General features: G+C 40.1%; 1 protein-coding gene across 7 annotated transcripts in view; it reads left to right on the top strand.

Moving 5' to 3' along the window:
* The window catches only part of TENM1 (teneurin transmembrane protein 1), an 813,967-nt gene that overhangs the window by 707,678 nt on the left and 91,823 nt on the right, over window positions 1–14,466 (top strand). For all 7 annotated transcript variants that reach the window (XM_072336858.1, XM_072336859.1, XM_072336863.1 and 4 more), the window contains one exon: window positions 13,250–13,435. In XM_072336858.1, the coding sequence (XP_072192959.1) occupies window positions 13,250–13,435 (186 nt within the window). The remainder of the gene's footprint in view (window positions 1–13,249; window positions 13,436–14,466) is intronic.

The raw sequence follows: 14,466 nt of genomic DNA, 5'->3' as shown, positions 1-14,466 counted from the left end.
AGCAAGATTGGTGGTAATTTTACAAAGGGTAAAAATGGATCAGCAGCCTCTTCCCTCAATATCTTGCAAAGCATAAAACCCCTTTAAAACTGAAGTGCTTTGAAAAATGTAGAATGTTGTAATTGTTGAAAATTGATATGTGCAGAGTAGAGTAATTTAAAAATCATTAGAAGTATGCATTTTTTAAAGTAAAGTGCTTCAAAAAGAAATGAAGGCATAATACAGTGTATTAATATAGTTCAAGACATCTCAAATTGATTTCAAAATTAAACATCAAAAACTGCAACTTGAAAAAATAATTAGGTGAAACCATTTCATTGCAATCAGAAAACTCTTCAGGTTGAGGAAATTGCAAATTATGGGTGTCAGTCATCCTGATTTGCCAAGGACAAGGGTATTCGCTACAAACAACTCACAGAAGTGAAAATAGCCTTGAAATGCTTTCCGTATGCGATATAATCCACTGTGCGTTTTCTGCAGACTGTTATTTTCCATGTTGGCATTTTAATCTCTATTTTAGAGAAATCTCAAGAATCTTTTAATTAACACTGTAAGTATCCTTCACTGTTTGGCTCTGAAGAAATGATGGACTTACTTAATTTCATCTGTCCGCTTTCTTTAATTTGTGAGGAGCTTTGATTATTACTGTTCTGCTAATTAAAAGGATGATTGAAGCTTCCCAGAGCATACATTGTCTGACACTGTAGAAAGACTCTTTTTACTACTGTATATTTCATCAAATAGGAAAAGATGATGTGTGATTCATTTGACTTGTATCTCCCATAGAGTTGCAAGAGTTTGCAAGAAGATATCTGGTGAGCAAGATTTCTACTAAAAACTTATTAGCCATTCCAATCTTTAACTACTGTGTTTTACCAGAGAATTTAAAACATGAGAAATTCAAAGCAGTCAAGAAGCACTCCAATAAAAATTGTCATACATGTTGAAGTCAGGCCAGCATGAACCAGGAATACCTGATGTAGTCATGTATTGATTTAAGAAATAGGATAAGTCAAGGATATGAGAGGTACAGTGAGGAAAGTTGGGATGTTTTTCAACAGTATGCTGCTTATTTTGTAGATAAACCAAAAATAATGCCTCTTTCCTTTCTTTTTTTCTTCCTGAAAATTAAGATCCTTTACTGTTGTCTGTAGCTATGCAGAAGTTATTGGAAATATTCCTCATTTAAATGTAAATCTAATTTAATCAAGTCAGGTTTGTAAATTCAGCTACAGTCCACAGACAAATATTACTTATTCCCCTGGGAAAAACCCACAGCCCCAAATCTGGATTCTCCTGTCCCAAGAGCTCTTCCCTTATCCAGGGCCAAGATATGTGAGTTGCTTGTGGCAAATGTGAGTTGCTTGTGGCAACAGTGATATTGTCCTGTTCCTCCTCCATTTCACATAGCTGACAGATTTTCCTCTTCATGCTTAACATAGCATCTGTATAGGGAGTCTATTGTGTGCGGGAAATATCCATCTCTGTGTGTTTGTTCTAGGCCTAACCCAGCAGATTTGTTTTAAGGGTAGTGCTATTTAGGATCCACAGTCAACTACTTTGTAAGGACCTTGTGAACTGTGAGACCAGAGGGACTGAAACAGAGCTGTATGACCTTGGTTGGGTTTATCTGGTAGCAGAACCTGGCAGATAAGTGGGATTCTAGGAGCAATTCAAGTGCCAAAGTGGTTTAAGTATGACCAGATTTAGGTAAGCTTAGCAAAGGGTTTTACAACCTAAATTTTAAATTTAGACTTCTAAAGTGGTAGTGAGGTGCTCGCATCCCTTTATACATCTCATCCCTATCACCTGCATGGTGGGTGATCTGGTAGAAAGATCTACTTTGTAGTAAAACATAGTAAGAAAGCTGAGAGGGCATCATACGGAAAGGACTTATGTGAACACTCAGTATGCAAGACGATATCAAGATGGGGAATCTGAATATGAAAGGATCATACTCTGTGAGAGTGCTTTTCAAAAAGAGGTCTCTGTAAAGCAGGGAAGTCGTGGGAAGCTCCCGCTCATGCTGTGGGTGCAGTAGTGGAGGAAGAATAGAAAAACTGAGATGGACAAAAGGGCAATAGAGAATGGAGGCCTTCAAGTTTTAATTTGCAAAGACAAGTCCAGTGATTTTTATCCAGCAAGTTACCGATTCTAACAGCATTTAAAGAAGGGAGCTCATAGCAGGAGGCAGCTTCCCTTCCTCACAGCTGAAAAAGCACAGATCAGAGCAAGAGTACAAAAAAACCTCTAGGATAGCTGGAGGTTTTGTCCTTCCAAAATTTATTATGCAAAATGTGTCACACAGGTCCCTGAAAAGCAGCTATTTAAAATATTTTTTTTATTGTCATGGTAAGAGTTCTACAGAAATAGCTATCATTTCAATACACTTATGCAGCAGACTCTTTCTATTAAGTGCAGGTTACTTCTGAAAATAGGAGATTGCTACTGATAAAAGTTGAAATCATGGAAACTTTCTTTTTCTCCTGCATATTGCATTTTTAAGGTTTTTGATTGTGTAGATTGTTGCAAGGACAATATATGTAGACCTGTAAGGGAATTCTCGTTTCTGCCTTCTCTAAGCAAGGACTTCTGCTTAAATTATTAGGCTTAAGTAACACTTTTAATATGAAATCTGACTTACTGTAATTATACAAGGGAATCTTAGGAGTGATAGAGCAAAAACTCCTTGTGTATTGTAGCAACAGCATGCGCTTTAATTCAGGAAGCCTTGGCCATTTTATGAGCAGATTATTAAAATGGTATCTGCGACCTTGTGCTCAGAAATCATTTTCTGATGGGCTGCAGAAAGCAGATAGTTCACATGACATGTTTTTATTTTCAGTTCCACATCATGCCCATGCACCTCGCTACCAAACAGCCAGGCTGTGCCCCACCAGCTGTGCCCAGGGGGAGGCAGCTGTGAAGGGACAGCTTCCCTCCGAGCAGGCTGTGCCCATCAGCACAGCCAGAGGACGAATGTGCTGCTCAGCAAAGCTGTGCCAGCATGGGCAAAACCAGGGAGAAATGATGAGCGAGTGGAAAATTACATGCAGTGTAGAAGGGAGAGAGATCAGAAAGTAATAAAGGACACTCGCTTCTTAAAATCTAGGAAGCAGTTGTGTCTGGAGGGCTGAGGAGTGTGGCAGCAGCTCACACTGAAAAGCCAGGGCTATGTGCAGAAAGTGCTGCTACTCACCGGTAACAGAAAAGTGCAAACCAGGAGCTGCATCTTTGCATTAGTGGCAACAAAGCAGAGCAGCAGCTGCCAGACGCATGTCGCTATTTCTATTAGGGCTGCTGACACAGCGGAGGTTACGGTTTATTTGCTGAGAGCTGCAGTGTGCTGATCTTCACAAACACAGCACTGAACACAGAAATGTCTGCCTCTTGTCTGTGCAAGAGGGGTTCATAGTAAGTCATTGAATGCAGTGTGACTTGTGCTGCTTGGGGCTGTGCTCCTGGTTCCAGTGGAAGAGCTCATTATGCTTGGCTCTTCGGTTTCCCCAGGAAACTCTTTATTTGTGCTAAAAAAAGAGGAAGCAATTCCAACCTCTTCAGCTAATTTTATTTTTGATTGTGACACTGAGGTGCTGCTCAGAAGCTGGTAATGGCATTTAATTTCTCCTCTTTACTATGTTTACTGTGCTAAAAACATTTTTCTTGGGAACACAACGTTCCTGATAATTTAGTGGATCCAATGATTCTGTCATGTTCTTCATGTTCTTGTACAACAGAGTTGTAAGAATGAGTGTAGTTCTGAATGTGCTCCACTGTCCCTGTTCCTGGGACATGGGTTAGCTCCATGCCCAACTCAGTGCTCAACAAGTGCATCTATGCCACTTTTGGGCTGCCACTGCCTTTATACAAGTGAATCTCAATAGATGTTCCTCTGATTTTTTTGAGAACCAGAATCCGTGCCCAACTTTCCAGCCTTGAGCCCTTTGGAAGTGTGATAAGTAAAATGTATCTTCATTATTTAAGTGAGCATATGCATCTTAATGCACAGAGCACCTGATCTGGGTGAGGCAGGGACTTAGTGGAGCAGTTTTTGTGAGCAGACTCACTTGATAGAGGTCAGCTTCTACACCCCAAATTACAGATAGTGCCCGCTCTTTGCTGTGCTTTAATAATTCATTATTTCTTTACTGGAAATTACTAATCAAATTTACTGATTAAATAATTGTGGGAACTTTATGTTCTGAGCTGTGCCCTATTTGCTGTTAGTAATAATACTTCTGTGTATCATGAAAGAATTAGTGCTTGTATAAAGACATACCCTGATCCACTCAGGCAATCTTGTGAACCTTTGCTGCAAACAGCTGTTTCCAAATCTTTATTTTTGCTTGATGTTGTATTAGTTCAGGCTGTGCCTGTGAGATGGCATTATTAAAAGTACCAGCAGAGCCAATTCTTTGCCTGTTTCTTTTCTGTCCGCTAAACCATTTGGGTGCTCTCTGCTTCACATCATTATCATGTATTGCCTCCTGCCTGTACTGTTTCCCATTTTCCTATATGACTGCTTTTCGGCCCAAGGAACTGGGTATTGCTTCCCCCCCCGTTAGTGGATGTGAAGGCAAAGCTTTCATAGCCTTCATCTCAGCCATCATGGCTCAGGCAGGATAGAGTATTCTGAACTGCTTTTCTCTTACTACTCTCCCAGTCGCATAAAATATCAAATGAGGCAGATGTTGCAGAGCATTTCCTTTTGTGGTTCTCAGTGCTCTGGGAAGGATTTTAGAGCTTATTAGTCAGGCTGTGATTCTCCAGTGACGACTGTAATATCACTGCTTTACGGGAAGTACAAGTGGAAATCAAATAGAGACAAATTATAAAACAGAAGCAGATTTGACAAGAAAGCATTTACGTGGGAAACAGGGTATTAAAAAAACAGTGCAGGTCAGAGTACTGTGGTTCTCCTCACCTTTGTGTCAGTCTCATCTTCCTTGCTGTTAGGTTGCACTTCATTTATTTTAAGCATTTCCCACAAAGGCCTTATCTGACCTGCCAACGTGTATCATCTCTAAGAAAGAGACAGGTTCTGCAGCTAAAGTCCCTTGTGTGTCAGCACAGCGTAATCATATTCTGCTTCACCAATACTATGGCTGGGTAAACAGAGATATACCCAGTGGCAAATGAGTAATTCTTTTCAGTGGTATCAATTTGCAGAGCTTTGGCTCCCTGAAATGAAATATCAGTGAGTGTGTTTACCATTACCAGTCCAGATTCATAAGATTGTATTGATTAAATTTTTGTACTGTAAAAATACCATTTTGAGCCATAGTGAAATCGATAAAGAGTGAGGTTTTTTTATATATACAAATTGGATTTGTATCAGGAAGAGAATATTCTTCATCACATGAAAAATAAAGCTGAAAGGAAAAGTGTGATAAAAGATCCAAGAAAGGGAAAGTTTCTCTGTCATTCCCCTCTGCTCCTGCAGACTCTGCCTCTGGGACCTTTCTATTTGCTCACTGATTGCTTTTTCAGAGGAGCAAATTTTGAAGGACTAGAAGGCTCCCCAGTGTGGAAAAGATACCATCTAAATAAGTGTAGTACTATCAGAAGTTACATTACAGTATGGTGGTGGTTTTTTTGTTTGTTTTTTTGTTTTGTTTTGTTTTAATGAAATTACATTCATATATTTTGCAATACACCATAGCATTTAATGGCAGCATCCGTGCTGGAAGTTAGCAGTGCTATTTATGGAGTACTTAATGCATTAGAACTAGGTTCAGTGAGATGATAGCAGGATTATTTTCAGCAAGCAATTAAAACCATCATTAGATTGATGGTGAAACATCATGAGCAACAAACGGTGAGGTCTGGCATTTTCGTTCCAGTGGTTTAATTTTGTGTGTTCTGGGCTGTGGCAAGAAGATAAGAAAGGTAGTTGGATATCTGTGAAGCAACATGCCAAAAGGTCTACTGCATAAAGATTACAGGGGAAAGGTTTAAAATGAAACATGGTTTGGAGAAGTTTTGCCTTTGGTAGAAATATTTGATCATTGTGTGTTAATGTATTAATAAAACTACTGGCAAGATGAATTTTTGCTGCTTTGAAGTGGATCCAGATTTGTGGTAGAAAACTATTTCAGATGCAGATGTCTCAAGTTGGGCGAGATGAGTCTGAATCTTTGTGCCTTTGGAAACATCTGTGGAAATGTTTTTGGAGGTATGGGTGCAAGTCAACAATGCAATCATTTTAAAGTAGTCATATAATTAACAAGGAAGCATTGCTTTGAATTCATTCACGCAATTAAAATGAGAAGCTCAAATCCACAGATAGCTGGGATATTTTGAGATGAGCTTAATTGTATTCCGTTGTCAGCTGTGTAGGTATGGGGTCTATGGGGAAAGGGATGAGAAGCATTGCAGCAAGAAAGAGAAGTTTAGACTGGAAAAAAATGTCAGTTACAGAAATTCATGGATGGTAGGGATCGGTTACTCAGTGCTGTTTGTAGGTTCTTTGTTGCTGGAAACTTGCTGAGAGATGCCAGTCATGACTGGATTTGAAACAGGGACGGACTATAGATTGTCATGTGAATTCCTTTGCGTCGCTGTCTTGAATAAATTTTCATTACTTTCATTTATGTATTTGTTTGTTTATTAAAACAGTTGTCAGTCATTCCAGTGATGATCTGTCCTGATAGGTTTATTTAATGGCATCATATTTCATGAAAAGTTAGCAGTAATGGCTTGGGACCATGACCTTGCTGCCTCTTGCATGCAGGTATTCGTGTTCCTGTTTGCTGGAGGAAGCACACTCACAAAACCTGGCTTTTGTTCTGCAGGTGGTTCCAAGTCCACTTGATTTTTAAGTTGGGCTTGAAGATCAGGTTCCCCCGCATGCTGACATAGTCCAGGCCCACTTCTGTGATGCTGCTCTAGAAAAGTTGTACTTGGCTGATTGGCATAGTGGCATAGCTAGGATTCATTCACACCCAAGTGGCAGATTTTAACACTGTAGGAGAAGCCCAGCCTAGATGTGGTTGTAACACCCAGATTGCCAAAGGTGTTTATTTAAATGAGGGGAGTTAGATAAGCTCTACCATAAAAATAGTATGGTTCTTATTACAGGTATGTAAAACTTGGTATCCACATCAAATCCCTCTACTGCTCTCTGCCAGGTAGTCGATGGGGACAGCTTTTTGTTAGGTTTCACTGGGGGGAAAAATAGCTCAGATGCCTTAGAAACTTATGGAACTTGAACATTTTAAAATTCTTTAAGGTGTAAAAAATAATATTAATAAAGTCAGATGCTGAAAATGAAAGTCGGAACAGAGTTGTCTCGAGGACACAGTGGGAATGTAATTTAAAAAGCTCAGGAACATTGTTGAAATTATCATACAAGCTTATTAAATGCAATGTATATTTAAATTGAAAAAACTTTCTTTATTAGGTCTAGATAGGTGATTTTTGCTGCCTCCAGCAGTTAAGCATATTGGGTGAAAGTCGGGTTAGATTAATTTCTAATCTTTATGGAAATCCACTTATTAAAAAATGGATAGCAAAGTTATGAATGTGATACAGAAGGGTTTAGAGAGTCAGTAACGGAAGGCTCTCCATCGTATGTGATAAAAAGTAAAATGAAAGTGTTTTCATATCATTTGACCACTTTTGCTTATATATGTTTTTGTATTCTTAGCATGAATTTCCAAGAATGAATTTCCTGAAACATGTTGAATTAACATTAATATCTTCCCTTATCATTACAAATTATAAAATATTTAGCTTTCATTTCCCTTTTTGTATCACGTAAGTAGAAACATATTGTAAAATACATTTAAAAGAGCTCACTGTTGACTTAGATAATTAAAATGAAGAATGTGGAGTGAATTTTTAATGCTTTTTTGATTAGCTCAGGAATGATCAACATATTTGTCTCGTTCTCAAGAATATGTACAAATAATGCTTCACGGCTCACATTTGCCTTTCTCCAGTAAAATTAATGAACATTCAGAGTTAGACATGTCAGTAAGGATTCTAGACTGCTTGAGTTGAACATTTTTTAAGTCTCTTATTCATTAATTGGTTTAAGTCGGGGAATCTGCATTTTAGATTTGATAAAGGCTATATTTCATGAAAGTCTATAAGAAACTGCAGGGGTCGGCTGAGGCCAGCTCCCAGCAATTTGCCAGCATGTTGCTCACAGTCAGCCTTGCACAGCTGAGGTTTATTTAAATCAGGAAATTAACTTCTCAGCTCTACATTTAGAGAACCTTGTTTTGATTGTGAAGTGTACAGGTACAAAAACTGAAACACAGCCTTTAATTAGTGTGAATTAGGGTGACTGTTGGTTTTCCAGGAGCAGAGAAAATTCACAGCTGCTGAGGATCTAATGTCTGAGCCATGGAGCAGACTCCAGCCCTGTGCAAGCACTGCAGTTTGCCTGTAGCTTGGGCAGCTGAACTGGGTAGGAGGCATCCCATGGAGCTGTGAGCAAGAGTGGAGGGGAGGAAATGGCTTTTGTGCACGTCCACAAGCATACCAATGCAGATGAGGATCTTTGTGAGTTATGTGTTGCACTTTACATTGTGAGAAAGACTGATGATGTAAAAGCACAACTAAAGGCTTCAGAATATTATGATATTCCCCAAGGTCCACTTCTCTAGTGTAAAGTGTAGCCTCCTGTCATCTGCCTCCCTTGTTACCTTATATATGTCACCTTCCCTTTCTCTTGTATGGGGACAAAGATTGTGGCTCCTCAGCAGGACAGCCCCAGCCAGGCTGGACTCTGCATCTCTTCTCTTACCCTGCCCATGTTGCTCTCCTGATCCCTCACTGGGCTGAATTAGCTCAACAAGCTGTCGGGTATTAACCCCAGACAATAAAGTGAACAATGATCTGCCAATTTGATGTTCTGAATCAGCTCACCAGTTCCAGATAAGCTCCAGACAATGACTGGAGATGGATGGAGAAGAGTGGGAGTGGAACAACTGATTCAAACGCAGATGGGATCTTTGGCTTGGCTACTGCACTTACACACAGCTCAAAGCTATGCTTTGCTCTGCTGGCTCCTTGCTGAGCATTCACTGTATTTTTGGGCATTTCTGAATCCTGTCTGACCAGCTGCTGTGGAAGGAGGATTCACCAACAAGCAGAACACTTGGATGACATCTGACCTGAGGACTTTGGTACTGTCTGAATTGCTTGAAGCCATTCATCTATTTCAAGTTGTTCCTTCATTTCCCATTTGATCTCTGTCCACTTAGTGTCTCATTTAGTTTAGTGCTGTGGAAACCCTCCCTTGGTACAAGCACAAGTGCTAATGTGACTTCTTACCGTGCTGATATTTCTGTACTTCGTAGAATCACAGAATGGCCTGGGTTGAAAAGGACCGTATTGATCACCTAGTTTCAACACTCCTGCCACAGACAGGGTTGCCAGCCACTTAGACCAGCCTGGCCTTGAATGCATCCAGAGGCAGAGCATCCACACCTCCTTGGCAACCTGTTCCACACACCCTCTGTCTCTGTTTAAAACTGTTCACCTTGTCCTATCACTGTCCATACTCATAAATACCTGTTTCCTCTCCTGTTTATATGCTCCCTTCAAGTACTGGAAGACTACAGTGAGGTCTCCCCAGAGCCTTCCCTTCTCTGAGCTAGACAAGCCTAGTTCCCTCAACCTTTTTTCACAGGAGAGATACTCCAGCCTTCTGATCATCTTAACGGCCCTCCTCTGGACCTGCTCCAAGAGCTCTATGTCTTTCTTTTACTGGGGGCCCCAGGACTGGATGCAGTACTCCAGATGGGTCCTCAAGAGAGCCAAGTAGAGGGGAACAGTCACCTTTCTCTCCCTACTGATTACTCCTCTTTTAATGCAGACCAGGATATAGTTGGCTTTCCAGGCTCCAGGTTCACGCTTCTGGTTCATGTCCAGCTTCTCATCTACCAGGACCCCCAACTCCACCCTTCAAATCCATGCGTCTCCAATTTAGAGAGAACGATGTGGTGAGGGACCATGTCAGAGCCTTTGCAGAAGTCCAGATTAGGATTTATCCACAGAAGGAACTAGGAATTGTTTTGTATTTAAAAACAAGACAATTTAGACTGATTGTACTTTTCCTTAATATTAGTTGTTTGAATTAGCTGCGAATTGAATCTGTGTGTACTATCACATTATAAAAAGGATAGTGTTAGGCTTGATTTCCCTTGCTCTGCATGAGAGGTCTGGGGAGAATCTGGGATTTGCTTTTCAGAAGACCGCATTATCACATTAAACAGCATTTCTGAAGCTTCATATTAAATCACTGAAACAGCTCTTAGAATTGGCCTCATGGCCATAAAGGACGAGTGGGCTGAACAGCTGGATGACCAGAGCTACTGAGGAAAGTGTCTGGTCCAAACAGAAAAAACAAGTACTTTGCTTTTCTTTCTAATCTGGTGTCTACAGCATGTATTGTTTGGCCTAGGATATTCTTTGTAGAGAGAAGCCTTTTATTTCCACTTTGTTAATCTGATCATATTAATATGCTTAAATAGTGTATAAATATCTCATTCCTTGTGTGAAATAGATAAAAGAGGCTGGAAACATGGAGAAAATGGAAAAGTGTCCAGCATTTTAGGTCTATTTCCTTAGGTCGTAAAACAGGAATACACTCAAGTTCTACATCCCAGCAATAGAGTTGTGCCTACGTTTCCTCCCCCTGCTATTTCATTGTTTCTTTGGAGGATGCAGATGTCAAGATCAGACTCCATGGGGTAGACAAGCAGAAGGAAGGCATGCCGTGTATGAGAATGTGTTTAGGGTTTTCCACAGCTGGGTCTTTGTTTTATTTACAGTTAGAGAAGTGGAAGAAGCTGCCTGAGCTGCTGACAAGATCAGAAGCTTTGCGTATCACCTAGTTTCTCCACTCCAACCTTTTCAGCCTATGCTGCCATGAGTTCTCTTGTGTGTTCCTAGAATAGTCCCTGAAGTTTTGGCGTTCCACAGCTTCAAAAACTAGTAGGCACTCAATCCAGAAAAGTTAGAAAAACCTCCTGTGCTCCACTTATCCCAGCACAGTGTAAGACATAGAATATATTTTTTTTTTAAAATCCTCTTAACAATCTATGCCACTTAAAGTAAAATAGCAAGAACTATAATTATAATGAACTACAGGGAGATCAGGAGAGATCAAAGGCATCCCTCCAGCAGCCTAAATCCTTGAAGTAGCAGGTGATTCATTGGATTTAATTCTCTGGAGTTTGCCTATGTCCCATGCTGTAAAGGTAAGAGAAAGAAATGCCGGTTGTCCTCAGGCTGGCTGAGGGTCAGGGGGGATGATTTTGTGATATTGATGGTTCTGTGATCAGAAAGGAAATGGATGCCATGATCACTTTTGTGATCCCTGATTGTAGGATCAAAAAGTATTTGAGTGACTTTAATACCAAAGAAGTTAATAAAGGAAGTTCTCCCCTGCAGTCCTTTGCCCTCTAAGCAGCATTTGAGCTTTCCAAGGACCGAGTAGCAAAGCAAAGAAGTCAAACCAAATCATGTGGTGACAGGGAAGAAATCCTGCCCAGAACCTGCAGGCCAGCAGCCCAAGGCATGAAGCATTAGATTAATACATGATCAGCAGGTAGCAATCAAGTCTTTCTAAAGGATAATTCCCCAGCTTTAGCAGCGTTTTTCATGTGAGGCATCTTTGCAGTTGAATATGGCAGAGCAGTCTTTTTCCTGGTCTTACATACAAAAGGACGTACGATTTCCTCTTTTGTGAGACTAGCAACAGATAATTGTGTTTATTTTGCACTCCAATACAACTCAAGTCCCTGTCTGAATAGAAAAATTAATTATTTTTTATATAATGGGTTTTGAGTTCCTCAGGCACAGCACTTTGCAATTGCTTTCATTGCATCTTTCATTGTCCTTCACCACACCTCCAGCTTTGAAGGTGGTTTTGAGTTTGACCTCACTCTGCCACTTTGTCACTCACCGTTCTTTTCAGTTGCACTCTGTGCATCATGCAGGCTATTGACAAGAACAAATATGGGCTAAAATCTAACTCGAACGAGATCCCAGGCACATAGGTCTCAATATGGTTCAGTTTCTGTGCTGCTTTTCTCATTATGTTAAAATGATTGGAATTTATCAGATTTTAATTTAAACTTTAAAAACTTGGCTTGGCATGTTCAGTGACAGCATTTATCACTACAAATGCTTTTAAGAATGTTTATATACAATAGTTCCAGGATATAAATAATCATTATTTAAGATCTGTCAAGGGAAAGATCATCCCACAACTAAATATGTAACACTGACATTTGAAATCAGAGCAGGCATGGTTACTTGGCTCACACTTGTACTATCAGCTGCTCTCCGAGAGGAAGAAGGAGGAAACATTTCTGTGGCAGGTTAATTGCCAAATAACAAGCAAATTCTGTCTCCTGACACTAATTATTCTAAATAAAATCAAACTGCACAGAACCCTTATAATGAAGCCATTCTTTTCACAGAACAGCTTTAGTCTAAGTGGAAGCAGAACTGCAATTGGCATATTTTGATGTATTGAAGCAGTTCAGGACTCCCATTCCAATCCACTGTGTGTTCCCCAGTGCCCAGGTGGAGGATTTGTTTGGAGCGCAGTGCAGGACGTGCTCCGGCCTTCCTGAGACAGTTCCTCTGCTTTTTAACAGTTGACTAGTGAGAGTCAGGAAGAAAATATATTTAAACCTTGAAAGCTCTCTCCAAACCAGGCAGAGCTGTAGCTTCAGAGGAATGGGATGCAGGCTCCCCTTCTTTTTATGCTGCCTTCCTGCTGGCTCACTATACTGCAAGGGAAGGCCATTTTACCTCACTGCAAACATCTGAATGGCTCAAAGGCTGGCTTGCTTTTGTGTGTTTAGAATGCCACTTTGTCCTTTAGCTTGTCCCATACAAAGTATTTGAGTTTATAACGAATTTCAGATATGAGCCCATGGGAATGGCTATCATAGATTCATAGAACCGTTTGAGTTGGAAGGAACCTTTAAAGGCCAGCTAGACTAACTCCCTGCACTGAAAAGGGAGTTGTGTCACTGGGATCTGATTTGGACCCGTTGTTCCCCCATGTGCAAAGCCATCACTTGGAGTCTCTAGTCCAAAATAAATCATCTTACAAGTAGCTGTTAAAGAAGGATGCAGCCTTGTTGTGTAAGGTCTGTACTAGGAGACAGAATCCCATGTTTGATCGGTGTTAGAAGTGATTGTATGCAGCATCCAAAAGTCCACCTGCAGTCTGAAGTTGCTCTTTCACATAATGTGTTTCTTTATTCCTGTGCAGAGCTTTGTACCCTGGACTGTGGCAGCCACGGTGTGTGTTCAAGAGGGATCTGCCAGTGTGAGGAGGGCTGGGTGGGACCCACCTGTGAAGAGCGCACCTGCCATTCCCACTGTGCTGAGCATGGACAGTGCAAAGACGGGAAGTGTGAGTGCAGCCCCGGATGGGAAGGGGACCACTGCACCATTGGTAAGGGGGATTTGTACTTCTATAAATAAAATTAAATAACATCTTAACCAGTTATACAAGGATCTGTTAGGGCCATCAATGTTACTTAACTCGCTTTCTGGAAAAAACATAGAGCCAGAATCAGAATGGCAATCACAGAATGGCAACAGTGCCAGTTATAACAGTTATTTCTCTCTATTTAGGGGAAATAACACTGAAGAATTAACTTTATAAAAAATAAATAAATAACCAAAAAAAAGCAACCACACACAAAGCATAGTTGTGTAGATCCCAGCATATCTCTAAGTTATGCATGAACTTTTGGTCATGGATAAAAAAAGATTTTAAGAAATAGAAGGTGATAGGGTTGAAGCTGTTGTTCAGCTTAATTCTTGCATTGTCTCTTGCCACAGTGTTTGAGGGTTCACATATTTAACTCTGCACTAGAGGTTTTTTTTCCTGTAGCTGGCTTCTAACAGCATTTCTAATAAATGTAAAACTCTCAGATCTTTTCAGAAGTCATTTCTCTGCTGTACAAATGTAATAGTTATGTGTCTAATGAAATGCAACAGGTTATTTTGAGAAAATCTAATGCTGTTTCTCCCTAAAATGTTCCAAGGCAATATTATTCATAAACATTTTAATTGTTTATAAGCATAGCGTATCTAATTTTCAGAAGTAAACAGTATAAACTTTCATGTTTTCTTCCTGAATAAAGTAGAATGTTTAATCTTTATCTTGATAATTTAAAGATAATTAATAATTAAGATAATTAATTCACTGACTCTAGAGTTTACTACATCAGATTTGCTATATCTGCACTTAAGTACGTGAAGAAGAAATGGCTTAAGTTACTAGAGGTTGTGCAGAGCAAATCCAGATAGGACAAATACAATAACAAAGGGAAGTAAAGCTTTGCGTCACTGTTACTCGCAGTGTAGGCACTGCACACGTGGCCCAAGCTGTCCTCTGCATGCTTGCCATCAAAAGGAGAACAATCACAAGCTCAGCATGCTTTGATCACAGTGGTAGGAATAGATATGATTGCAGTA

The sequence above is a fragment of the Excalfactoria chinensis genome, chromosome 4 (genome assembly GCF_039878825.1).
Source record: "Excalfactoria chinensis isolate bCotChi1 chromosome 4, bCotChi1.hap2, whole genome shotgun sequence".
Lineage (NCBI taxonomy): Eukaryota > Metazoa > Chordata > Aves > Galliformes > Phasianidae > Excalfactoria > Excalfactoria chinensis.
This window is presented reverse-complemented; position numbering and strand designations above follow the sequence as displayed.